Source organism: Canis aureus, chromosome 18 (assembly GCF_053574225.1).
Source record: "Canis aureus isolate CA01 chromosome 18, VMU_Caureus_v.1.0, whole genome shotgun sequence".
In the NCBI taxonomy this organism is placed as follows: domain Eukaryota; kingdom Metazoa; phylum Chordata; class Mammalia; order Carnivora; family Canidae; genus Canis; species Canis aureus.
The window spans coordinates 18,486,827-18,514,108 of record NC_135628.1 but is presented as its reverse complement, the minus strand read 5'-3'; the positions used below and the strand labels follow the sequence as shown (position 1 = coordinate 18,514,108).

At 44.8% G+C, this 27,282-nt stretch overlaps 2 protein-coding genes and 1 long non-coding RNA gene across 8 annotated transcripts in view; 2 read left to right on the top strand and 1 right to left on the bottom strand.

Annotated features, from left to right (window-relative positions):
- Nucleotides 1-2,186, top strand: part of CHN2 (chimerin 2) — a 296,328-nt gene extending 294,142 nt beyond the window's left edge. For all 3 annotated transcript variants that reach the window (XM_077856373.1, XM_077856374.1, XM_077856375.1), the window contains one exon: nt 357-2,186. In XM_077856373.1, the coding sequence (XP_077712499.1) occupies nt 357-528 (172 nt within the window). In that variant the 3' untranslated portion in view covers nt 529-2,186. The remainder of the gene's footprint in view (nt 1-356) is intronic.
- The window catches only part of LOC144288665 (uncharacterized), a 55,132-nt gene that overhangs the window by 19,985 nt on the left and 7,865 nt on the right, over nt 1-27,282 (bottom strand). The window contains exons 1-3 of one of the 4 annotated variants that reach the window (XR_013356619.1): nt 21,793-22,015; nt 16,707-16,788; nt 4,093-4,193 (exon numbers count right to left, since the gene is read on the bottom strand). This is a non-coding gene — a long non-coding RNA (uncharacterized LOC144288665). Of the gene's footprint in view, nt 1-4,092; nt 4,194-16,706; nt 16,789-21,792; nt 22,016-27,282 lie in introns of those variants that run through there. The other 3 variants (XR_013356620.1, XR_013356621.1, XR_013356622.1) reach the window with 3 other exon arrangements.
- On the top strand, nt 22,054-26,105 carry PRR15 (proline rich 15). Its single transcript, XM_077856376.1, has 2 exons — nt 22,054-22,539; nt 24,520-26,105. Exon 2 carries the CDS (start codon nt 24,560-24,562, stop codon nt 24,947-24,949), a length of 390 nt encoding a protein of 129 aa, XP_077712502.1. The 5' UTR covers nt 22,054-22,539; nt 24,520-24,559; the 3' UTR covers nt 24,950-26,105.

Below are 27,282 nucleotides of genomic sequence, written 5' to 3'. Positions count from 1 at the left end.
TCTTTTTAAAAGTACTTAAAAAAATTTTTTTTAAATTTATTTGACAGAGAGAGAGAGAGCACAAGCAGGGGGAGCGGGAGAGGGAGAGGCAGGCTCCTCGCTGAGTGGGGAGCATGGGGCTCCATCCCAGGATCCCAAGACCGTGACCTGAGCCAAAGGCAGACAATTAACCATCTAAGCTAACCGGCCCTCCCCCACCCTCACTGCCCCCGGAGTGCTTTTCTATAGTTCTGATTCTTAGTCTTCTTTTACAACTTACTAAACCAGAGAAATTGGTGGGAGCATACGTGCATAATCAGTATATCAATTTGTCTGCAAGTCCGTGTAATGTGTCTGTGTATATGTCTGTTTTGCAGGGTGACTATGAATGAGAAGGACAATTTCATGAATGCTGAAAATCTGGGGATCGTGTTTGGGCCCACACTGATGAGGTCCCCTGAGGACAGCACCCTCACCACCCTCCATGATATGCGGTACCAAAAGCTGATCGTGCAGATTTTAATAGAAAATGAAGATGTTTTGTTTTAATCCTCCAGGGAAATGAGCCTCATGGCCCCAGCCCCATCTAAGTTGATAAGGCTAGAGGAGTAAAAACATTTCTTACACTTGATTCATTTTCCAAACAAATGAGAGAATTTCCAGGACCACAGTGGATTTGTCAAGTCGGCTACTGTGTCTCATAGACACTCGCCTCCTCCACGTAAGAACAGCAGGGGTGAGAGTGACCAAAGGCCTCCTCTTGGGTCTCTGCTGTGCCTCCTACATATGCCTGTTTTGCTGGAAGAGTGATTAATAAATCTTTCTTTAACTTATTAAAAAAAAAAAAACAACCTAGATCTTTAAGCTTCCGTCTTATCAGTAATTAAAGGGAATTTAATTCATAGAGGTACTTGATACAGTTATACATTTTCCACTTACAGAAAGAAGACAATTCTATGTTAAATGTTAAATGAAACTTATATTGTAAAATGTATTTTTATTTTAGCTGCAAGAATGTTACTTTATTTCAGCAAATAGAACTCAATGCAGTGCATTGATTATGACCCTGTGTACCTTGTCCTGCTTCTTGCTGTGATCCCTGAAAAAGTTTACCATGAATGCAGTATTATCTTGACATACCTCTGTCCTTATCAGTGCTTTGCAATGAAAGTTCACCGGCCACCTGTGTCCCTGCTTTTGATAGGTTTTGCTGTTGAGCACTGGCATTTTGCAGTCGTACGGTATATGTTTATAGCAATTGTAGGATGGTCTGAAACATCCACAGATTTTCTTTCCTTAGACATTTTGTGAAATCCCAAAGTATGTTTTGCCATTGGTCAGAGTCTCTCCGTATCATGTGTGTATATCCCAGAACATGCAGAATGTGGTCATTTTACATAAAATGATGCGGGATGGTTAAATCTGGGCCATGTAAAAAGTTAACACTTTCCCTAGGTTCTTTTCGGTCCAGCACTCTGAATTCACCTATTAATGACAAGTTGTATTTTTGTCACATTTCTGTATTTAGGAAAAGTGAATCTGCAGAAAAATTACTGATTTTTTTCCATTTTTGCTTTATAAACAAGCCTATTTTTAAAAGTAAGAATGAGTAAGTTTGGTTTTTACAAATATTTGTTCCTCCTTGACAAAAGTAGCTCTGTATGGATCATAATTTAATATGATTTTATCATGATAGTTCCATCTTCTTGGTTATATTTATCTTAGCATGAGCTTTTCACAGCAAGATTTCTATATTTTGTAACATAGGTAAAATTTTAAAGCATCAAAAACTGTAAATCTAAATTTTTTTTTCTGAAATCCAACCACAATGTCTTTTCCTCTGATTGTCTAAGATGATCCATGTACTTACTCACTAGTCTTGTTTTTGAGTGACCAGAAGAGAATTACTGTGTGATAAATGAGCTGGAATGAGGAGGGCAGTGCAATTGTTGTCCTGGACAGTCCCAAGGGCTACGCGGATGGACTTCGTTGGCACACCGGGGGGGTTAAAATGGTTCTGCTGGGTCCCTGCTATTATTGTTCCTCCCAACTGTACAGATTTGTTTGTTGTAGCTTATGTACTTCTTGATACTGTCAAAAAATTATCTGAAAATGGTTTTATTTTGTGAAGTGAATAATACTTTGTAATTTATGATAGTGTAAATGGAAGGAAAAGCATTAAATGTATTAAATTCTTCTGTCTATCATCCTGGAGTGTGCAAAGAAAATTGGTGTTGGGGAGTGGTGGGGTGGGGGAACAATATTTAAAATATTGCTCCCAGATGGGTTTTGGCAGGAGAGTTTCTAGCATCACCAAAACATGAGGAGGAAACAGAAACATCCCACTGAGTCCCCACCTTGCTGTCCAGCCCTCCTCCAGCATCCCTCTGGAGAGCCTGCTTGAGATTAGGATTCTAATGCTCCACCTTCATTGTCTGTAAGACCTGCTGCATTTATGTTTTTTTCATTAAGAGATAATAGCATTTAAAGGAAATCCCTCTAGGTCTTCTGCCAGAGAGCAGAACAAGAGTTTTACAGCCAGAAAGACTGGAGTTCAAATCCCAGATCTCCCTGTTAGCAGCAGCAGATGACCTTGGGAATGAGTTTGTTCATCTGAAAAACTGGAAAATATTCTGGCTGTGACATCTTAGATGAAGTGATGACCTAGAGTAATAGTAATAGTATAGTTATTGCTTCTTATTATTATCATTATTAAGAATGATAACTTAGCAAAGGGAAAAGATATTACCTGGTGTAGAAGGCAGGAGCATGAGATGAAAGGGGCTTGTCCCAGGTTAAATCCAAGTTCAAGTAATAATAAGGGGTATTATAACAAGGTTCTATAATGTGTAATGAGGGTCACCTGACTCCTTTTCTCGAATGTGATTACAACACCTGATCCCATCTCCCTTGCTTTAGTCTGAAGCCTGCTCACCCACCCTTATCTCCCCCACCATCTGGTAGCCTGACATGGCTCCTCTTACCTGGCTTGAAATTCCTACCATTGGAATAACTCTAGTAGTTAAGACCTGAAAGGAGGCAGCATTGTTTCCAGAAACGTACTGCTATTTGTCTACAAGTGGGTTGTGGGAAGTGAGACAGGGGCAGAGTGGGTGGGAGAAGAGAGTTCTGAGGATGGGAGGAGACGCCTTTTCTTTCTCCTATTAACATAAATGGGCACCTGACCTCCACAGCTGGGAGGGGGCTGGTGCTGAATTGCAAGGATAGCAGGCTGGACGGGCAGAGGGAGGGAGGCAAGGAGAGCACAGGACAGTCACATTCCCAAACAGCTCACGTATTGCCTGGGCCGGACTGATTCCTACCAAAAACCCACCTCAGTTAGCTTACACATTCTCAAGATCTACCAATCCCCAAATTTATAGTTAATCTTTTGATTTTAAAAATATAATGTTCATTAATTTTCAACAAATGTTTATCAAGCATTTATTAATGGGCCAGACACTGTGAGTACTTGGAGATAAGGAGGAGGCTTGTCTCGCTGGAGGAATTATTTAATTTTTAAATAAATTTAGTCTTGCTAGAGAAAGAAAGCTGCTCACGCTGAGGATTTTGGACTCTAACATCAGGGAAATGAGTGCCACTAATTTTTTTTTAAAGATTTATTTATTTATTTGAGAGAGAGAGCATATGCAGACAGGAGAGAATTTTAAGCAGACTCCCCAGTGAGTGCAGAGCCCAGTGAGGGGCTCAATCCCACCACCCTGAGATCATGATCTGAGCCCAAAATCGAGTTGGACACTTAACCAACTGAGCCACCCAGGCACCCCTAATTTTTTTTAAATAAACTTAATTTTGGAATAGTTTTATATTTACAGAAAAGGTACAAAGATACTACAGAGTTCCTGTGTCCTCCTCAGTTTCCCCTAGTGTTAACATCTTATGTAACCACAGTACAGTTCTTATCAAAACTAAGAAATCAATGCTGCCATACTGCTATTAATAAACTCAGAAGTTATTCAGATTTTCATGGGTTTTCTACCAATATCCTTTTCTGTCCTGGGGTATAATCCCAGGCACCACGTTGCACTAGCATTAATGGATTATAAGGGACAGATGACACAATCTAGTTTGCATTTTTAAAAGATCACTTACCTGACTGTGGATCCATCGGAGAACATGTGGCAGCCGCAGGCAGTGAGGGCGGTTGCAGTTAGGTGTCCTCCTTGTCATTAAAGGACCACGGTTGAGGTAGCCTGCATCCGGGGTGGGTAACAAGGCAGAGACAGTTAGAACTGGGTCCTACTGAAGAGCAGAGTTGAAAAGGTTTGGTTATAGCCTGGATTAAAGAATCAAGGATGAAAAAAAAAAAAATCAAGGATGATTCCCAGGTGGCTTGACTTGACAGTTGGATAGTATCTACCCAAAAGAAGAAAGAGGAGCCTGTGTCTCTGCCTCTCTGTCTCTCTCTCTCTCTCTCTCTCTGTCTGTCTCTCATGAATAAATAAATAAAATCTAAAAAAAAAAAAAAAAAGAATGAAGATAAGCCCTACAGTCAGAAAAAGAGATGAAGCTCTCTTTCTGTAGGTAGGCTTGTGCACCTCATATATGTGGTAAATCATCTATGGGAGCACAGTTTTCATTGCTGCCCAAAAAAATTATTGCCTTAACGTACTTTCCTGAAGAATTATATACTTCAAAATCTTCATAAAGAGTTGACTGAGTATTACCGGAACAGATTTTTGGTCACTCCAATTAACCAAGCATGATACCTGGTTTTTTCTACGTCCTTATCTGTAAAATGTGTATAATCCTGGTTTTGTTCTAGTTCCCTAGTCTGAAATGGGCATAATAACAGAATATCTGCTCTTCTCTCTCTATCAGAGGGATTCTAAAGATCCACTGTGACCTTGAATGGGAACACGGAAGGCTCAGTATAAACTGTATAGCAATGTACAGATGTTAATTATCGCACATACACAGGACCACCCTTCCAAAACCAAACCTCTGTGGGGCAAGTCCACATTAGTCCACTAATTGGCAGGGTTGAAGGACATGGAGGGGTGAGATGGAGTGGCACATTCCCATGAGGGGCACCATGGGGCTGCAAGAATCAGAGGTCCAGGCCAGCTAGCCCAACAAGAAAAGACTTTAAGACCCCATAATCCATGCAGAGAAGACCTGTGGCAAAACAAAAATAGACCTCATCAAACCCAGAATTCAGGGCCAGGGACCAAGTCAGGAAAAAGCAGGTATGCACATGCCTCTGTGGGGAGGGGGCAGTGTTTGAGAGAAACGGGTTTGGGGCGCCTTTCAAAAGGTCACTGCTAAAACCCATGAGGTCTTTATGGGCCAGCAAGTTCATGACTCTGGGATCTGCCAAACTGATTGCCCCCCACGTCAGGAACAGTCCCAACCTGGCAAGATCAATATAGTACCAATAACCCATACGGACTGCTTCTTGAGCATGGATTCCTTATTTCTGATAATGAGATAATCACTAACCTATAAGAAGTACTAAATTCAACAGTCAGGAAAGTGACGGCTGCACATCACATAAAACTCAGATACAAAGGGCTTGACAGTAAGAACAGTAATTCTCTCCACAAGAATCCAACTGTAAGGCATTTCCAAGGCTGGTGCTGTCTTTCTACTCAAGCAGGAAAATGTCATTCTTTCCATGTGTGTCTTGTGTGTCCCGTTTTACAGCCAGAAAATCTTTTTCCCCCAACAAACATCCCTTTGCACCTGACTGGCCAGAAGTGCAGTACATGCTTATGGCTAAGCCAGTAACTAGGAAAGGAAAAGAGATCATTTCGGTTAGCGTAGACCAGTGTTTCACAAAGCAGAGTCCCGTGGCCAGCAACATCGTGACCTGGGTCTTGTTAGAAATGTCACGCCTCAGGCCTGACTCATTGAACCTGGGGCTGGGGTCTGGCAATCTGTTTTCAACAGGTCTGCTGAGTGATTCCAGTGGAGGATAAATTTGAGAAGACCTGGTTTAAAACAACCACGGTTTCACCTGAACTGGAGATAAAGGCACCCTCTCCAAGGTGTTTGACTACATGTAGCAAATCAAGATTTGTTAACAAAAAGGGGGCAATGGTTTTGCAGTATTGGGAAGGTTGTTTGAACTCTCATAGGTTGCAGAGGACCTTCCATACCCATAGACCAAGGTCTCCATGGGCCTCACCCCCATAACCATAGAACGGACTCTAATAAAATATTGTCTCAACTTGAAGCTTCTGGTCCGCTCTGCTCACCACTCTACCCCAGCCCCTAACTGGCACTGTGCCTAGTGTACAGGAGGCATGCAAACCTTTTTTAAAAAGATTTTTATTTGTTTATTCATGAGAGAGAGAGAGAGAGAGAGAGAGAGAGAGGCAGAGACACAGGCAGAGGGAGAAGCAGGCTCCATGCAGGGAGCCTGACATGGGACTCGATCCCGGACTCCAGGATCACGCCCTGAGCCAAAGGCAGACACTCAACCACTGAGCCACCCAGGTATCCCATCACCTAATCTTTACCATATTCTTTCTTCTTCTATCCAGTAGGAACAATTGTGAAAATAATTCAGTTAGGAGACTCTGAAAATCTAAGTCTTTAGTTTAATTGTGGGTTATACAGCAAATGGTAGCTCTCTTTGGCTGGGATCCAGGGCAATGTAGACTAGAGGCGGTCGGGGCTGCGTCCCTGTGACCCCCTGTGGTTACTCCGAGCTCTACCACTTTCTGAGTGTAACTTAGGGAAAGTTCTTTTACTTATTAAGCTTGTTTCTTTGTCATCATAATGAACTACTATTGGCACCTACTCCACGAAGTTTGTGAGACTTAAGGTCATCTACATATAATACTCACTATAATATCTAGGGCATGGAACAAACGTTTGTACGTACAAACGTTTGTCTAAAAACTCAACCACTTGGGGAAACTCTTAGGAGAATGCTGAGACCATTAGTATCCTTTCTTGTACACTCTCAAGCACTATCCCTTATTGCTGCCTAGCAAATTAGAGTCAAGGAATTTTAGCCAGTTACTGCCCGTGAGTTTGTAAAGTCAAGCCACACCTGGCCGGTGGTGGGATGTGGTGGAAAGACAGCATGGTAGCCCTGTAAGAGCACTGGATTTAGAGCCACAAGGCCTGGCTCGGTCACAGATTAAGGCTTTTAACATTTCTGAGCTTCAGGTTTCTCCCCTTTGAAATGTGAAAACTAATGCCTGCCTGCCTGCCTGCCTGCTTGACCCACCAACCTCACAGGGTTATCGGCGAGGCCAGATGGCGTGGGAGCAGTTGCAGAGGTGCCGTCACACACCTTCACACCACCCTCCGGTGCTGCTGCCCCCACCCCCAAGCGCTCTCCCTGGAACCCCAACGACCACCCTAAATCTTCAGGTTTCCACTTACTGGGCTTCTCAGTGGCTGGCACAGTGGACCACTCCCTTCTTCTCAAACCCCTTCCTTTCTTGGCTGCTGTGATACCATCCTCACCCCCATCCTCTGCTTGGCTCCTCTGCCCATTCTCCCTCTTAACTGTCCAAATCCCTTGGCATGCCCGCCAGCGCTGCTTCTTGCCCTATTTTATCCACAGTCCATCACAACCACTCTGGCTCTGAATGCCATCTGTCAACAAATAAACTAATCCCGAAGATTCAATAACTACCTAGTGGCCTGTAACAGATCCCTTCTGCTAAAGCCGGCTAGCATGTGATCTACTGCCCATAGCCAAGGCTCCTGATGAACACTCCCAGAACTCCATCACTCAGCTCTTTAAAATCTTCACTTCCACCATATTGGCCCTGCATCAAAAGAATTTAGAAATTCAGAATAAAAAATCAGTACAATATAGTGATCCAACAAGTCTCTATATTACTCAGGGCTCATCATGGTAAGTGTGCTCTTATACCCCATCACCTATTTCACCCATGCCCCTACCCACATCCTCTCTGATAATAGTTTGTTTTTTATAGTTAAGACTCTTGGTTTTTCATTTGTCTCTCTTTTTTCTTTGCTTGTTTTGTTTCTTAAATTCCACATATGAGTGAAATCATATGGTACTTTTTGTCTTTCTCTGACTTATTTCACTTAACATTATGCCCTCTAGATTCATCTATGTTGCAAATGGCAAGATTTCGTTCTTTTTTTTATGGCTGAGCAATATTCCATTGTGTATGAATAACACATCTTCTTTATCCACTCATTTGTCAGTGGCACTTGGGCTGCTTCCATAATTTGCCTATTGTAAATAATGCTGCAATAAACATAGGGATGCACATATCTTTTTGACCTACTGTTTTTGTATTCTTTAGGTAGATCATAATGGAATTACTGGATCATATGGTAATTCTATTTTTAATTTTTCAAGGACCCTCCATACTGTTTTCCACAGAAACTACCTATATAATTTTAGGAAAACTTTTATCTAGTCATATGTATTAATATGGTGCTTTAAAGAACTGTACATTAGCTCACTCTTTTCTATTTTAGAATTTTACATCAAGCCTTACATGCGAAATTGAAATTGCTCTATAACTGTCATTGCTTGACCAGTCCTTATTCAATTTCCTGTCTCATAAGTAAAGTGACATAACATTATTTTTTTTCTCTGAAAGCATTTGAATAGGATTCATAAGGTAGCTAGTTTTAGTTTCAGCTGCAAGTATCAGAGAACCCAAAGTACAATGGATTACATGAGATGGAAATGTATTTCTCTGTCATTTAAAATTCCAGGTGGAAGCTATGGGTCTAAAATGGTAGCTGCATACTCACTGAGGTCCCGGGTTCCTTCTATCTGGCTCTTTTAGCAGAAATCTCCCATTGGCTCCCTCACACAGCACTGCCTCCTCCTACAGGATTCATTAAAGTGCACAGTGCTAGTTTCCCAAGGACCCCCTGCCTTCCCAACATCTGTCTCTGTTTGGATCACCAAGCCTGGATTGGGTCCCTTGCACGTCTAAGCCTTCCTGGAGTCCCATTTAGCCTGCAGAAATGCATGTGCCTCTTTCACATCGTTGGTAGAGAGCAGATCATTCCCCTCACCATAGCCCTCTCCTTTTACCTTTAGCATCAATCAGGTCATTTAAAGTCCCCAAACTCTAGGAGACACACATTAAGCTCTCAGAGGGGTTCTGTGAAACTTCCCCAAGTTTAGTCTTTCCTTCATCAAAGAACATTCCCATAGCACTCAAAAGTTCTCCCTCTAAATAAAATCCTATTAAACCTTTTGCTCATCTGGGAAATACAAATCCAAACACAATGAGATACCACCTCACACCAGTTAAAATAGCTAAAATTAACAAGTCAGAAAACCACAAATGTTGGCGAGGATGCAGATAAAGGGGAACCCTCTTACACTGTTGGCAGGAATGCAAGCTGGTGCAGTTACTCTGGAGAACAGTGTGGAGGTTTCTCAAAAAGTTAAAAACAGAGCTTCCCTATGACCCAGCAATTGCACTGCTGGGGATTTACCCCAAAGATACAAATGCAGTGATCTGAAGAGGCACCTGCACTCCAATGTTTATAGCAGCAATGTCCACGATAGCCAAACCATGGAAAGAGCCCAGATGCCCATTGACAGGTGAATGGATAAAGAAGATGTAGGATACATACACAATGGAATATTACTCAGCCATCAAAAAAATGAAATCTTGCCATTTGCAACCATACAGATGGAACTAGAGGGTATTATGCTAAGCAAAATAAGTCAATCAGAGAAAGACAATTATCATATGATCTCACTCATATACAGAATTTAAGAAACAAAATAGAGGAGCATAGGGGAAGGGAGGGAAAAATAAAACAAGATGAAATCAGAGAGGGAGACAAATCATAAGAGACTCTTAATCATAGGAAACAAACTGAGGGATGCTGGAGGGGAGGGGGTTGGGGGCTGGGGTGACTGGGTGATGGGCATTAAGAAGGGCATGTGATGTAATGAGCACTGGGTATTATATAAAACTGATGAGTCACTGACCTCTACCTCTGACACTAATAATATACTATATGTTAATTGAATTTCAATTTAAAAAGCTTCTTGCTCACTCCTCTGTATCCCCCTATATATACCCACCAAGATGGGTGCTAAACTAAGGGTCACAAAAATTTTTCTTATTCTTAGCATTCTCTGCACCTTTAGGCTATCATCTATTGTTCTCAGTCTTTGGGGCCTTGGTTGAAACTTGGTGACAACAAGAAAAGTCTCATTCAAAATCCTGTAACATATATATTTTTAAACAAAGATATATTACTCTGACAAACAGAAAAAAAGGCAGATTTTGAAAATAAATATTTAGCAGTTTAAAATAGATTATCTAGTTGTAAGAAATAAACAAAAGTGCAGATTCGCCTGACAGATTATTATCTATTGTCAAAGGCTATGAGATCACTCATTTTTTCCAGAATTCACCATTTCAGGAAAACTGAAAAATAATATAATGCCTATCAACAATGGATTTGTTAAGTCACCCATGGCATTGCTACCTAATGGATACTACTTGATCATTAAAAAGAATATGTTCCTAAGTTTATTAACTTGGAAATGGTTCACAGTAGCTGACTTGGAAATAGTTCTCAGTATTGAGTAATGAAAGAAAATACAGACTATGACTCTATAACTATTTCTAAAAACCCTCCCAGTGCTTCTAGCTCATGCAACGTGAAAGGAGTACACTGACACTGTCATCCCTGACTCCATTCTTCTCACCTACCACCAACAGAATAGCAGGGAAGCCTATTGGCTTCACATACCCATAACCACCTCCTAAGTCAGCTTTTTCTACGCTTGCCTCCGGCTTGCAGGAGCCTATTCTGGTCCAACAATCAGAGGGATCCTGTGAAAATGTGAGTTCTGGTCCCCACATTGCCTAGAATCCTCTGGTGGTTTCCCACATCACTTATAATAAAAGCCAGTCTTCACAGTGGCACACGAGGCTCACAGAAATGACTTATCTGGATTCCTATCAGTGCTCTGATCGCCCCTCCTGCTACTAATGCATACACTCACTGCATTTCAGACCCAGACATGCTAGGCACACTCCTGCCTTGGAGAGTCTTGGCAGTGGCTCTTCTTTCTGCCTCATTTGTCCACCTGGCTCCCTGCCTTTCCACCTTCAGGTCTGTAGATCAAAGAGCATGGGCACACACGAATATGCAGCACTTAGAATGGGCTGGAACTCATGGCAAGAAGGATTAGCAGGAACAGAGTCCCCTTCTCCAAGTACTCAGTAGAGAGACATCTTGAGTAGAGGCCCAGATGAACACAACACTGTGTGTTGAGCTGCAGGGCACCCTTTTATAGGGAAAAGGTAAGAATGGCCTTGCGTGAGAGGAAAGAAAATTTTAGATTCAGGCTGCAGCTTGCCTAGCACGTGGACTTCCTGGAGGCTCCTGGTCCTGTGAGAAATTGAGTCCTGGCACAGTCTTTCCCACTGTGGGAAAGAGAAAGAGCCCTAGAGCCATCACCAGACAGTCCTGCTTTTCACTCCACTAGGTGCTGAGTGTTTTAAACTTTTTATTTTTGAAGTAATTGAAAGTTAAGAAACAAGTAAAGAGTCTGAAGTACCATCCACTCTGCTTCCCCAGTGGTGACATCTTCTATAACTATAGTACATTACCAAAACCAAGAAATAGACCAGTTGACAAGACTACAGACCCTATTCAGCTTCCACAACTGTCTAAGCCCACATTTGTATTCACATACACATGTGTGTGAGTGTAGCTGGATGCAGTGTTATCCAATGTACAGATTTGGATAACCACCACCAAAATCACGATACAATCTAACTTCTTCCTGCTGTCTCTTTGTACCCATGCCCACCCCCAGCCCAATCCCCAACCCTGTCCCCTACAAATACCTGTTCTCCAGATCTATAATTTTGTCATTCTGAGAACATTAAATCAGTGGAATCAAACAGTATGTAACATTTTTGGCATTGGCTCCTTTCACTCTGCATAATTTTCTGGAGATGCATCAAAGTGGTTGTGTATATCAAGAGTTTGTCCCATTTTTATTGCTGAGATGTATTCCATGGTATGGAGTTACCACAGTTTTACCCTTCACCCAAAGGAAGGACATCTAGATTGTTTCTAGTTTGGGGCTATTACAAATGAAGCCATATGAACATTCACGTACATACAGGTTTATGTGTGTGTGAATGCATGTTTTCACTTCTCTGAGATAAATGCCCAGGAGTGCTACTGCTGGGTCACATTGGCATCTTTATTTTTTAAGGCAACACCCAACTGTTTTCCCGGGCAGCCACACCATTTGACATTCTATCACCCCCCAAAGTTTTCTTGTGATCTTTTAAAATCTCTCTCTCTCATTTCTCTCCCTATCCAACTCTGTCCCATATATTAGGTTGCATTTCCTAGAATTTTATACAAGTGAAATCATAGAGCATGTACACTATTCTGGTCTGGCTTCTTTCACTCAACATCATTATTCTGAGATTCGTCCAAGTTGTAGCATGTATTAAGAGTTCATTTCGATCTCTTGCTAACAGCGTTCTGAAGTATGGACAGACCATAGGTTGTTTATACATTTCCCTATTGATGGACATTTGGGTTGTTTCCAGGTTTTTGGCTACTGCTAGAAACATGTAAAAAAAAAAAAAAGTGATTCCGTTTCTCCACATTCTCACCAGCATTTGGTGTTGCCATTATTTTATATTTTAGCCATTCTGATAAGTGCCTACTGGTATCTCATTGTGGTTCTAATTTGCATTTTGCTAATGGGTAATGACGCTGCACATCTTTTCATGTGTTCATCTGTCACCTGTGTCTCCAGTTTAGTAAAACATCCGTTCGTATCTCTTGCCCATTTTATTTATTTTTATTTATTTTTTAAGAGGGAGAGAGCATGTGGGGTGGGGGTGGTGGCAAAAGGGTCAGAGGGAGAGGGAGAGAGAGAATCTTAGGCTCCACGCGTAGCACAGAGCCCCACAGGGAGCTGAATCTCACAACTCTGAGACCATAATCTGAGCCAAAATCAAGAGGTAGATGCCTAACTGACTGAGCGACCCAGGTGTCCTATTGCCTATTTTATAACTGGATTTTTTTTTTTTTTTACTATTGAATTTGGAGAGTCCTTTATATATTATAGGGATAAGGCCCTTGTCAGATATGTGGTTTGCAACTATTTTCCCCTAGTCTGCAGTTTGTCTTCAGTTCCTCTTAACAGAGTCTTTTTTAGAACAAAAAGGGTTTTAGTTTTGATGAAGTCCAATTTAGTAATTTTTTATTTTATGGATCATGCTTTAGCTGTGTCTAAGAATCCTTCACCTTGCCCTACATTGCAAAGAGGTTCTATATTTTATTCTAAAAGTTGTATAGTTTTACATTTAAAAACCATGATCCCCCCCAAAAAAAAAAACCATGATCCCAGATGAATGGATAAAGAAGATGAGGGGGATATATATATATATATATATATAATTATATATATATATAATTATATATATATATAATTTTTGCAAACACACCTTCCAGAAAGAAACTATATATATACACATATATCCCCCACATCTTATATATCTCCACAATGGAATATTACTCAGGCATCAGAAAAGATGAATACCCACCATTTACATCAATATGGATGGAACTGGAGGGTATTATGCTGAGTGAAATAAGTCAATTGGAGAAAGACAATCATCATATGGCTCCATTCATATGCAGACTATAAGAAATAGTGAGAGGGATTATAAGGGAAAGGAGGGAAACTGAGTGGGGAAAAATTAGAGAGGAAGACAAACTATGAGAGACTCCTGACTCTGGGAAACAAAGGGTTGCAGAAGGAGAGGAGGGTGGGGGGGTGGGGTGACTGGGTGACGAGCACTGAGGAGGGCACTCGATGGACGAGCACTGGGTGTCATACTATATGTTGGCAAATTGAATTTGAGCAAAATTTTTTTAAAATGACAAACTAAAAAATTAATATAAAAAAATAAAATCCATGATCCATTTTGAATTAATTACAGTGAAATGGGTGAGGCAAGGTTCACTGAGTGCCTTTGCACAAAGGAACTCTCCCAAATAAGGGTGGAGGGAGGTCCCAGGAGGATAGCTGTGTGCAAGGCACAGAAGATACAGTCCAGGTGGAAACACATGAAAGAGACAGCCATACTGAGGACTGCCATCACCATGCCTTCTGCAGCAGCACCATCTGACCATCACCAAAGCCAGGGAGTCCAGCAGGAAAGAAGGCACTCAAAGTCCAGGAAATAGCAAATCCAACTCAAGGCATTCCCAGGAAGAGGCAGTGAAGCAGGCCAGAGAGATAGATCGTTTCCTATGGAAGGAGATGGAAGTGTCCAGGAGTGATACCTTGGGGAAAACTAAAATGGAGCACACATATATTGATTTGATTGGACTTGTAGAAAAGTGTACCAAAAAACCACTGAGAGGCATAAGAAAGAATTAGAAAGAGGACCCACTGAAAGGGAGGAAGAGGGCCATTATTAACTTCAGGAAAGGACATAAATAAGAAAGCAAATACAGTGATCTGTACACTATAATGCTCAGTCTGAACAATATTTATACGGGCACAATAATATAAACATGGAACAGTTCACTGAACAAAGCCTGTAATATGACTCTAGTGGGAAACTGGGAGAGGGAAACAGAAGGCACAGTATAAGAGAACCAAGTCCTCAAATACTATAATAAGAAACTAATAGAGGATGTCAAATATTGATAAATCAAAAGAGAGCATAATATACATATTATTTAGAAATATAGAGATGTGTTAATGCCAGGAATGAAAAGCCAAAATTGTTGAAAGTGGTTGGGGAAGGGACCAAGGGAAGGAATGAGACAAGAAACTCCCATAATTGGCTATAAGCCCTTTAATAACATTTGGCTTTTACCCTAAAAGTGCATGTGTCACTTTAATAAAATAAAAGCTAATTTTTGCGAACAAGAAGTAGTGCCATGTTGTCTAACACAGCAGAGGACACGATGCTCTTGTTCTTTCCCTCCTTCGGGCACGATTCGCTGATGCAGGTTATATATCAAGATTCCAGGAACTAATGGGGCAGCACATGTGAAACCTATTCCTTGGCTTGTGCCCTAGCCACCGCCTGCTAGTGACCTTACTTCTAAGGATTTTGTCTTATGATTTGCTAATCCTTTTCTGGTAACATTGCTTCCAAGCTTAACTGAACACACTTCCTTCTTTAACTACAGGTAATGCAATTTCAGTTGCAGACAGGATAAAGAGCATTCTTGAATCACACACAGAAAACTTCTGCTAGATTTGATTTCATCATTAAGTGTGTTCCTGAAAAAAGTCAGATTCCGAGCAAATTATTGTGTATTAAATACTCTCCAGTAAATTTTAACATTATGTTCTTAGGAGGGGGAGAAAAATCTGACCCCAACCAACAAGGATGACAGTGCTTTCTCAAGACTCTCTATAATTATTTTCAAAAAGCCCTTAGAAGTGATTGACTTATACAGTTTGTTCACATAATTTTCCCACACAGCCAATGAAAGAAATTAGTCAAGGAGAAACTAACATTTGCTGAGTGCCTATTATATGTCAGGCACTGTGCAAGAGACTTTAATAAATGTATTGTCTACTTTTATCTTGGCAACCACCCAGAGAAGTAGATAGAATTATCCCCACTTTACATTTAAGGAAACCAGAGCCTAAAGATATTAAGACTAAAGATTTTCCCAAAGCCACACAGCTAGTAATTCAAACCAACCATCAAGTCTTTTCACAAGAAATGTATGTAATTACAATTCCCAGCGTTAATTTGAGCTTTGAGTGCTCTGTGATTCCATAGGGCTTTAATATTTAAACAGCCACATATGATTTAGCATTGTTCCAAGTGGGAAACTCAGAAGACACTGACCTCATCAGAATTTTTAAAGTATGACAATCTCTTTTGATGTAATAGTCTTGAAGCCAACAAATGTCTATTGATCTAATGATCAATTAAAAGGCAATATGAGATTCAAATAGCAATATGAGAAGAACACTGTTTTAGGGAAAGAGTAACTAAAACCAAATCAAAATAAAAAGTCTTGTGACCTTGAGCAAATCGCTTCAGCTTTCAGGATAAAACTGTCAGACTTACCGGAGCTATCCTCAAGGTTCTTCTGCCATTAAAAAAACAAAAAGTGAAAAGAATACTATCCACTTTTGGATAAGCCCACAATAAAGTGAAAAGCCCACAGCAGGAATTTCAAACTTGCCACTGTTATAAAAAGGTTCAGAGCTGCAGTTTCAGCAAATTTCTCCCACTATGTAAATGAAATGACATCAAATGGATAAACCTAAACACTCACTAAGAATGTGCAGTGTGAGATTTCCCTCTGTGAGCACCGAGCAGAGCTGAGTCCCAAAACTTTCCTCCTCTGACAGCCTGACACTGATAAAGGCAGCTGTTTCTTAGCCGTTTCTTTCTAACTATGTAAGTTTGACATTGGCCTCGATGCAGATGGGGAAACCAAAAGACTTACCTCCTGCGTCACGTTACCCTTCCATCGCATATTCACCTTCTACCTGTATGTGTGACGTAATGAGCTGACCCACAGACAAACCACAAAAGAGAAAATGTAACCTGGCAAATGGAGCATAACCAAACCAACCCCTTGAAAAGAGAAATTAACAACAGCCGATAGCAGGTCGCCTTTTAGGGGAGCTGGTTTACCCCAGCCCTGACCTGGAAACAGGTGACCAGCCAGAGAACATTATCTTGGATGGTAACACATGATTTTTATTTACATCAATGATTTTCTAACAAACAATAAAGTTGAATTACCTTTTTTATTTCCTGAGTCAGGATGTGCTGTGGAGTCTTCCTTGTTTCAAGATGTCGTGTCCTCTAGATCATTCATTTATTCCTTAAATACAATATTTAATAAAATCTCAGCAACCATCCTCCGGTGTTACATCACTCTACCCCATTCATGTCCTACCACCTAATGCATCTCCTTCAAAGGGTTGCAACATGAGAGTGGTCTTCCAATTTTGTAACAAGAACAACAAAAACATATCAGATAATTGGGTCCACTCACACTACTCACATCTCAGAATTAAAATCAGGTTATTATTGGGCAGCCCCGGTGGCGCAGCGGTTTGGTGCCACCTGTAGCCCGGGGTGTGATCCTGGAGACCCGGGGTCGAGTCCCACGTCAGGCTCCCTGCATGGAGCCTGCTTGTCCCTCTGCCTGTCTCTGTCTCTCTCTCTGTCTCTCATGAATAAATAAAATCTTAAAAAAAAATCAGGTTATTATTACATGTAATAGCCGATTGACGTTTTATTACATTGCCATTTTCATAGCATTTCTTTTTATAAGTCAGTCATATTACGACCAACAAAGCATTTATATTTATGCACTTGATGGTCACTCCTTCAACAATATCAAGAACTTTTATTGCCCAGCAACATGCCACGTCTTGAAGTTTCATTAGTGACATGTCTTGGCGCTCATGCAGAGACACATGGCACAGGGACTAGTTCGGTTCCTGGACTCTCAAGCCAAGTTCCCCAGGGTCAAGTGCTGGCTCTGATGCTTACCAGCTGGGTGACTTGGGGCAAGCCACATAAATGCTTAGTGTCTCAATTACCTCGTCTATAATCATAACGGGGCCTACTTCACAGGGCTTTGGGGATTAAGTGAGTTAATAAACAGAACTGTACCTCACACATAGGAATTGTTATGATCACTATATAAATGATCATTCAATAAAATGGAATTCCTTTTCTAGCGAGGGAGTCAGACACAATAAACAAATAAGAAAATTATACCTAATGGTGGGAACGAACACCAAGGAAACAACTTACAATATAATTAAAACATACCCATTCCTGTCAGAAGCAGCTGTTATTTGGATGAACTCCCCTGCTAAAAACAAACTGGGCACCAAAACGAATTCAGTTTTTGATAGCCTCATGCAACAAAAGGGACAGAATTATAGGCATAGGGCTCACCCAAAAGCAGAACAATCCTTCTGTTGTTCCCTAAAGGGCCATAACCAACCTCAGGGCTTGGGCCACTTAGAAGTAAGATGTCCCCATTTTTCCCACCCTCCACAGGTCTGCACGGACAATCAAGCTGCTTTAGAACAGGAGAGATCTGCTAGGGGGATCTGTTTAGATCATGAATGCATTTGTTCCCAGAAGGTGTGACTACGAGTTCATAGGGCTCACATAGATCCCTGGCTTTCATCACCCCAAACTCCTCAAGCCATGAACTTAGTGCAAAGGAACCCTGTCTGGTAATGCCCTAACTAAAATCCTGTAAACTCTTTCTATAAGCCGCCTTTGCTTTAGGCCTTAAATCTTCATAGCAAGAGTTTCCAAATGAAAATGAGGAGTATACAATAATATCCAAGAATACAAAGAAACAAGATTGACAAGTAGGAGTAGGAAGTTAGGAAGAGTCAGCTGGTGTTGCTTGAATTTCAGAGAGAGGTGCCACCGTACTCATCGGCCTTGCTTAGGTCAAGCGTAAAACCAAAGGGACTAGTAATATTTTGTGACTTGCAATTTGCCTACTTCTATAATATGCATTCGTGTTAACCTAGCAGGGTACAGGACGAGACGCTACAAAAAGCGGACCCCAACTTCAGGCACAGGTGTTAAGGCCCACTCTCTGAAGTTTATAAACTAAGTCCAGCAACACTGATGTGAAAACATGGAAAGGAGAAAAGGAATATCAAACTACCAGGACACTGGTGATTAGAAAGGAAAAGGCCATGGGAGATGAGCATCTAATTTTCAAAAAGTGGAAGCATCCGTAAAAGAAAGGAATGAAGGGGGGCATGTGGCTGGCTCAGCCGGTTACACATCCAATTCTTGATTTCGCCTCAGGTCATGATTTCAAGGTGGTGAGATGCAGCCCCCAAGACCCAGAGGGGCTCTTCACTCAGCAGGGAGTCTGCTTGAGATCCTCTGTCTCTCTTTGCCCATCCCCCTTTCCCCTCCCCTTATGTGCACGCCCACACAAGCTCTCTCTCACTTTAAAATAAATAAATAAATCTTAAAAAAAATATAAAGGAATGAAGGGAGGGAGATGAAAAGAGTAAATGTAAAAATAGGGGCAAAAATAAAGAAGGACTAAGCTTACCCCAACGTTAACTGTTAGTCCTGGAGGAGAAGAATATAAATGATCTTTATTGTCTTCATTTTGATTAGCTGTATTTCTTAAATTTTCTCATTATGTGTTTTCCACTACCCAGTTTCCACTATAAATGCTTTAAAGGAAAATAATCAATTTTCCAGCCTCCAAAGGAATGCCAGGTTTGCTAGGATTGCAAAGGCCAGGTTTAACCTTGAAAGTTATTTTAATTTCTAGTATGCAAATCTTCCCCTCTAGGAATTCATTCTCTTTTGCGTTTGAGTATTATCATTTATTGCACTTAAAAGTGCACCTGAGAAAGAAGCAATTTAATAAGAGAGAAAGAGAAGGGGCAGGGCGAGTGGGGGGGGAGGGGGTTGCATAGAGAGAAGGAAGAAAATGTCCTTACTCAAACCATCAACACATTTTTGAAAAATAAAAAAATGACAAAATAAATATTATTAAGAAAAGTAAGCATACTTCTAAGCATACTTAAATTCTGTATTCAGAATTTAACAGTATATTTGGTTAAATTCTATAACATTAAAAGTCACCTACTATTCACTGGATAGATAAATTAACTTTTCAATCAAAGTGGCTTATTTTACAGATGCATTCCCTGACTCTATAAGCTTTCCCATCACTTAAACATTTCACTGAATCCTCATTCCATGAAAAACTTTCCAGATTGGTCCGGGAAAAAAAAAAAAAAGTGACAATACTAGGGCACCTGGGTGGGTCAGTGGTTGAGCGTCTGCCTTGAGCTCAGGTTGGATCCTGGGGTCCAGGGAGCCTGCTTCTCCCTCTGCCTATGTCTCAGCCTCTCTCTCCATGTCTCTCATGAATAAATAAATAAAATCTTTTTTTTTAATGTGACAATTCTACCTTTTTTCCCCCTTTGAACAATATCATTTTCTTCTATACCTCTAATAGACTGTATCAGGGAGGAATACTTTTCGGCTGCTAGTAACAGGAAACTGTATTTAAATCTGTGCTTAAATCATAGGAATATATATTATCTCACTCAACTAACAGTCTGGAGTTAGATGGTTCCAGGGTTCTTTCAGGGGCTTATTGATATCATCAAGACCCAGACACTTCTCACATTCCCCTGCCATCATCCTTAGCATGTTGCTTTTTATGCCCATGCCTGTTGCCTCACTGTTGCATGACAGCTGCTGCAACACCAGACATGACATCCTCACGCTGTGCTTAAATGTAAGAATCAAGGGTATAGCACAAAATATTCCTCTCTCAGAAGGCTCTCCCTTTATCCAGGGAAGAAACATTTCCAGAAGTCTTCTTTTGGCCCCCAGAGTCAGAATTGGATCATCTGAGTACTCCCAGTTACAAGGGAGGCTGTGAAAGTATCCTCTTTTTAAGCCTTCCTCCTCGACCCAGTGTCTTCATCTGTAATGGGGTGGCACTGTGATGACTTACCCTGTCCTCCCCTCCCAGGGGGGTGGCCTGTTTCAGTCCTGATGCCCTGACTGAACGTTTTATTCTCTAAAACTAATTGCAATAAACAAGCGAAATTGCAACTCTTTCAAATATACACTGTTGTGCATATCATTTAAAAATCCAGGAATGTTGGGCAGCCCAAGTGGCTCCGCGGTTTAGCGCCGCCTTCAGCCCAGGGCCTGATCCTGGAGACCCAGGATGGAGTCCCACGTTGGGCTCCCTGCATGGAGCCTGCTTCTCCCTCTACCTGTGTCTCTGCGTGTGTGTGTGTGTGTGTGTGTGTGTGTGTGTGTGTCTCATGAATAAATAAATAAAATCTTTTAAAAAATAAATAAAAATCCAGGAATGCTCAATTAAGAAGTTAATGATATAAAGTATCCATACTTTTATATTTCAGGCATTGAAATACTCTACAAAAATTTCTTTCCACTAATTCCACATTGTCATTATTTCTTTCCACTAATTTCCACTAATTCCAAAGGCATTGTCATTGCCTTTCATTATTTCTGTGCTTCACAAAGTCCTCAGAACAAAGATGCCCAGATGTCGGTTGCTCTATACCCACCCCTTCGAAGGGAGGAATTTCCCAGGACCTCGAGGAACATTAAACTAGTGCTTTGAAAAAGAAGAGCACCCCGGAAGCTGGTGCTGGTTGTACCTCCGCCTTCAGGAGTGAGAACGACCTACAGCAATCAATATTTCTGCCCAATCAATAAGCAGCAGCCCCGGGTCCCCAGGAGCCAGAAGCCTCCGGAAGCCCTGCAGAAGCGCCCCGGTTCGCTTCCCCCAGCGGCTCAGGGCTGCTGCGCCCCCCCAGGTGGAGTGCCGTCCCCCGCACTTCCAGACCTGAGCGAAGCAAATGCACACCCTCACTTAGTCGTTTTGAGAGCCAGAGACCGCCAGGCTTGGGTCCAAGGGGCTAGTGAAGCCCGCGGGAGCTGGAGTCAGAGCTCCTGGGTTCAAATCCTGCTCTGCCACTCACGAGGCACGCAACTTGGAGCTACCAGTTAGCTTTCAGCGCTGGGGTCTCCTCGCCTGTCCAGTGCGGATGACGGCAGCCCCTGTGTCCCTAGGGCTCCTGCGAGGAGTGCAGGAGTTCAACCCCCCACCCCGCCCCCCAGAAAGCGCTGGAAACAGAGCCCGGCTGGCACGCAGCGAACTCGTGCCTTTTAACTAAGTGCCTGCGGCTCCGCAACATTTTGCCCGGGTCTGAAGCGGCTCCTGTGCGTTACGAAACTGGAATCCTGGGGGCTGCGTGGCCGAGGCTGGGGCCCCGGAGAGCAAGGGAGGAAAGAAATCAGGGCAGGAGCCGGGGGAGCCCACCTACAGCTTCCGTCTCCCCGCCTGCGGTCTCCAGCGTTTCTTCTTCTTGGAGGAGTCGGACGGGCGAGCGGCGCCGCGCAGCGTCCCTCCAATCAGACACCCCAAGGCCGGCGCCACGTCCGCGACCTGATCCAATCTCGTCCCCTGGAGGGCGGGAACGCCAAGTTCCTACCTGCACCTGTGGCCGCTGTGGCCGCCTCCTCCGTTGTTGTTGTTGTGTTTTTTTTTTCTCCTCCTCCTCCTCCCCCCCCACCCCCCACCCCGGGGTTCTGGTTTCTCGAATCACTTGGCGAATAACCAGCAGGTGGGCAGATAGATGCCTTTTCCCCGTGCAAGGGACCGACCGGAGCGAGCCTCCGAGGGGCCCCCTCCCCGCGCCTGCCGGGCGGCGCCAAGCAGGGAAGAGGGGCGCGCGCGAGGATGAAAGGCTTAGAGACCCGGGCGGCCTGCCGGGGCTTTCACCTGCGCCGGTGAGCCCCGCACCTGCTCGCGCGGCGCCCTCCGCCCCAGCCCAGCGCGCCGCGGGCCCAGAACGGCCGCCACCGAGGCGGCGCGCACAAGTTGGAGGAGCCAGCGGAGGCCAGCAGCGGCGATCGGCTTAGCTGGACTGCAGAGATTTCGGCCCACACACCTTCCAGAAAGAAGCCCGACCTCCCCGAGACCGCGCGGAGGGACGCTGCGCCTGGCTTCCAGGCTGTCCCCAGCGCACCCCCTCCGGAGTCGTGGGATCCTGGGAAGCCGGAACAGGTGAGCGATTTGGGGTGATCCCGCGTCGGCCAACACAGACCCCACTCCGGGGTGTCAACCTGGGGTGCTCCCCACACACACACCCCTCCTCCCCCACCCCGGCTCCGGGCGGGGGGGTGGAGAAGTTGAGAGCCGCAGGCGCTCTGCGTACATTTGCGTAATTTGCAGTCTTTTCCTTGCGCAACTAGTGCAAAGCCTGTCCGCGCACAGTTGGTTGTGGAACAGAGAATGCAGGGTGGAAGACAGAAGGCAGCCATCAGGACACCCCCCCCAAAAAAAACCACCAATAATGGATAACTTGGGGGTACTTCTCCGAGGCGCAAGATAGAGGGAGCGGGATGTTTGCAAACCCAACTGCCCACGGTGCCAGGGGGAGTGGGCGCCTCCTGACGGGAAGAACTTTCCGCGGGTTTAGCTTCTATTGTTTTCAAGTCGCAGCCCGAGCGTGCCCTGGGGCGTCCTGGGAGGAGCCCCGGCCCGGGTCTGGGCTGCGGAGGCCGCCGCGCCGCCTCGCGTGGGCGCTCCAACTTTCCCCGCGGTTCCGGGAGCAGAACCTCCAACCACCAACACCTCCGAAGTTGAGCGGCCCGGCGCGCCCGCAAATCCCCAGAGCGCCAGGCGCGTGGGATGGGAAGGAGCCCGGAGGAAACCTGGCAGCGCGCCGCGGCGCCCCGTTCGTCGGGCGGGCGCCCAAGACCCAGCCCAGGGAGCGCGCGCGGAGGCCGCTTCCCACCCCCGCACGCTCAGCGCCGCCCGCCGCCCCTGCGCCCCTGCGCCCCTGCGCCCCTGCGCCCCTGCGCCCCTGCGCCCCGCGCCGCGCGGTGTTTAAAGCTGGGATGAAGCGCAAAGGTTCGGAGTTCCAGGTTACGCGCAGCGGGTTCCTCTCGGGGGGAAGGAATCGCGCCAAGAAAGAACGAACGAACCAGGGATCTTTCATGCGTGACCCAAAACCTCGGGAGTTGAATTGCGTGGTACACACAAGACCCACCCCGTGCGCCTTTTATTTATTTTTTATTTTTTAAAGGTTTTATTTATTTATTCATGAGAGACACAGGGAGAGAGAGAGAGAGAGGCAGAGACACAGGCAGAGGGAGAAGCAGGCTCCATGCAGGGAGCCCGACGTGGGACTCGATCCCGGGTCCCCAGGGTCACGCCCTGGGCCGAAGGCGGCGCTAAACCGCTGAGCCACCAGGGCTGCCCCCGGGGCGCGTTTTAATACAGAACTCAGAGGAGGGGACATTTGCCGCCTGGCCTCGTCTCGGCCATCGGTGGGGGCGGGGGGCGCTTCAGAGGGACGTTGAGATTGGTCTCTGGGGAATAAAAGGAAGCGTGGGACGGCGGTTTTCAAGGGAAGCTAAGTCTCCGCAGGCTTCTCTGAAAGCGACAGGTAGACGTTGTCAAAAGCAGAATTTAAAAGAAACAAAACACCATGAGCTTGCCCCCTCGCGCTTAGGAGCACGTAAGTCCCCCCCACCCTGCGAAGAATCACATCGAGAAGGATCCTGTAGCAGAAACCTATGGGGGGGAAAAAAAGCCTCTGGGGGAAATTTCTGGAACTGTTGATGGGGGCGGAAGGAGGGAGTCTAACATTCCGGGCTCACCTCCGGCGGGGACGTGCTCGCTTCGGCGCGCCCTCCTCCCAGGTGCGCATCCGAGAGGAGGCCCCCCTGGGCGGCCCCCAGTCAAGGCCACAGGGCAGGCCAGCTTCCCTCTGGAGCAGGTGCAATCCAGACGCCCGGGAGCCTCCCCGGGGTGCCCCGCGCGCGGACCCCCTGCACCGGCCCCGGGCTTGAGGGACGGGAGTGCCAAGCTGCCTGGAGACCAGACGGTGGCGCCCTGGAGGCCGCTGGTCCCCGCGCCCTCGGGGGCGCAGCGCAGCGCCGCGGATCGGGGCGGGCGGGGCGAGGGGAGGACGCGCGGCTCCGGGGCGCGTGGCCTGGGCCGACCCGTAACCGAGTTGTGCTTGCTTCCCCCGCACAGGCCGCGGAGCCCCCCCCGCCCCCGCCCCGGCCCGCGGGCCATGGCCGACAGCGGCGGCTCGGGCGGCTCGGGGCCCTGGTGGAAATCGCTGGGCAACAGCAGGAAGAAGAGCAAGGAGGCGGCGGGGGCGCAGCCGCCCGCGCAACCTGCGCCCGGGGAGCCCGCGCCGGCCGCGCCGCCCAGCCCGGACTGGACAGGCGGCTCCCGGGAGAACCAGCACCCCAACCTCCTGGGCGGCGCCGGCGAGCCCCACAAGCCGGACAAGCTGTGCGGGGAGAGGGCGGGCAGCAGCAGCCGCCGCAACCTGAAGATCTCGCGCTCCGGGCGCTTTAAGGAGAAGAGGAAGGTGCGCGCCACTCTGCTGCCCGAGGGCGGCGGGGCCGCGGAGGAGGCGGCCTTCCCCGGGGACCCCCGCGACGACGCGCAGTAGCGGGGCGCGCCCGGCCTGCCCTCGCCCCCCAGCTCTGCACCCGCCAACTTCAGAGCCGTGCACACGAGGCCTCCACGCTTTGGTGTTCCTGGAAATTGAAGTGTCCGCTGAGTTTTCAGTGTTTCAGGACTCAAGGAGGCATCGCGTGTTTATCTGTGCTGGGAGAAGGGGCCTGCCGCAGAGCAAGGTGGCATCATCATCACTATCTTTTTTCTCCCCCCAAAGTTCTCCCGTGGCCTCCATCCCTTGTGCCATCCGGGGAGTGAGAAGGGTCCTTCTCCGAGTTGGTGGCCCAGCTGGGACTGCGCAGCCGGGACGCCCAGCTCTGATTCAGGACTCGCCCTCCGAAAGCGAATCACAGTGGCTGCTTTCAACGCCAGGGAAATGCACTTTAGACGTACTTGGGTAGCATCCTACTTTAAGTGAAGGGACGACGACGAGAGAGGGCAGGAAACCTTCTTAGGTAGAAGCATTTTAAGTAAGGCAAGAGATTGCTTGTAAACGTTGAACCACAAAACTGTACTGCCTGTTTTAGTGTGGACTATTAAAATTGTTGCACCGTGAGACTTAAGGTGACTTTGGTGTTTTTTCCATTGCAAGACTGAAGTCCATCCTACTTAAAAGCTGGCATACAGAGGCCAGAGTGACAGAGTTAATCATTTGCCACACAACATAACAGCTACTCTGGGATCTTGCTAGAAGGAGGAGAACATTTCTGAAAACTAACATCACCCAGGCTGGAACCAGTTGGCGGGACATCTCTATGTACTAACTAAATTTAAGGAAGGGAGGGAGAAGCCCTATAATTACTCCCAAATTCTCTTTGTTACCTCAGTACATCTTCACACAGTAGAGGAGCTCACACTGCCAGTACTAATTCTCTTTAAAAGTATCCATCGTTACCGTTGCTAACCATTGTCTGAAAATACTTGCTGGAATAGATGGACTGAACTCTTGGCTTGTGCAAAGCCGGCCTCTTTTCCCACCCCTTTGCTTCAAAAGCTTATTTCTTTAGTCTGACTTATGCATTTATCTGGTTTCAAAGCCTTGAGATGTACTGATCTGAAGATTCTGAACAAAAATCTACCTGTTTGCTTTTGTTACAAACTTCAGGAAAAGGAGTAAATAAATCCCACTTGCTTTCAGCAAATTACAAGGGAGTTATTGTAGTTGTTAAGGGCCACTGGGATCATTCCCACCACAATTCCATTCATTTATGATCATCCAGAAACACATAGCAAGGAAATTGTAGTGGTCAAAGTGTACATGTATATATAGTTTAGATAATTACAAGCAAGAACTTAATTGGAGCTTCTGAATGTGTTATATAGAAAGAGGCAAGTTTTTGTTTCTCTCAGGGTAGCAATTTATAAAACAGAGAAACATTCATTGGCTAAAGAGATTGAACAAAACCAAACTTGCTGAAAATAGATAAAAGGGACTTAAATTAGTCAATCAAGTTTGGGTACCAGCACAATAATAGAATTTACCATTTGATACATGAATTTCCACATACCAAAGGCTTATTCCAAACGAAATTGTTTGTATGAGGATTACAAACACTTTACGTTAAAAGAGAAAGATCTATGAGTTTTTTTCATCATGAAAAAAACTTTTTTGTTGTGTATTTCGAACTGGGAATATGTGACCAAAGTCTCATCAGTGTGAGCCTCCTGGCCGAGGAAGACTTCATACCGGTTTTAAGTGGGCCTCCCATCTCGAGGCTCTGATGAAGATGAGGGAGAGGAGAATGTGCTGGGGAAGTTCACGGTAAGGAGGGAAGAGCAGGCTGGGAGCAAAGCAAGCAAAAGCTGCCAAATAAAGCTTTGAAACACAATAAAGCATTCCACTTTGTAGAAAATAATCAAAATTAGGGTCAATAACTATCCAAAATACTTTTCCCCTTCCAGGAGGACCGATAAATTAGGACCGTGCTCATTTATAAAGTTAAACCTGCAATTGCATACTTTTAAATTTTTACAGTAACTCTTTCATTCATGGTTTTATTGTTTTAAAAAAAAACTTTTTTTTTCTTAAAAATTCCTTTTGATTCATGAAACATTGGCATTTTCTCAGGTTCTGTATCTTGTTTGGGATCCCATCCAAATCTATAATTGCTGCAGATAACCCATAGCAGATATATAACAGTGGAACTTATTCACATGACATCTTTACCTCACTGTTCTGGAAGAATTGAAAATCATGCTAATGGCAGTTATGACGGTGAGTGCAACACACAATCCGCAGTTGAGGTTTGTAATTACAGAGTTTTAAAGCAGTCCTAATTATGCAGTGGGAGGGATGCACTGATTTAATCCCAACTCAGTGAAATC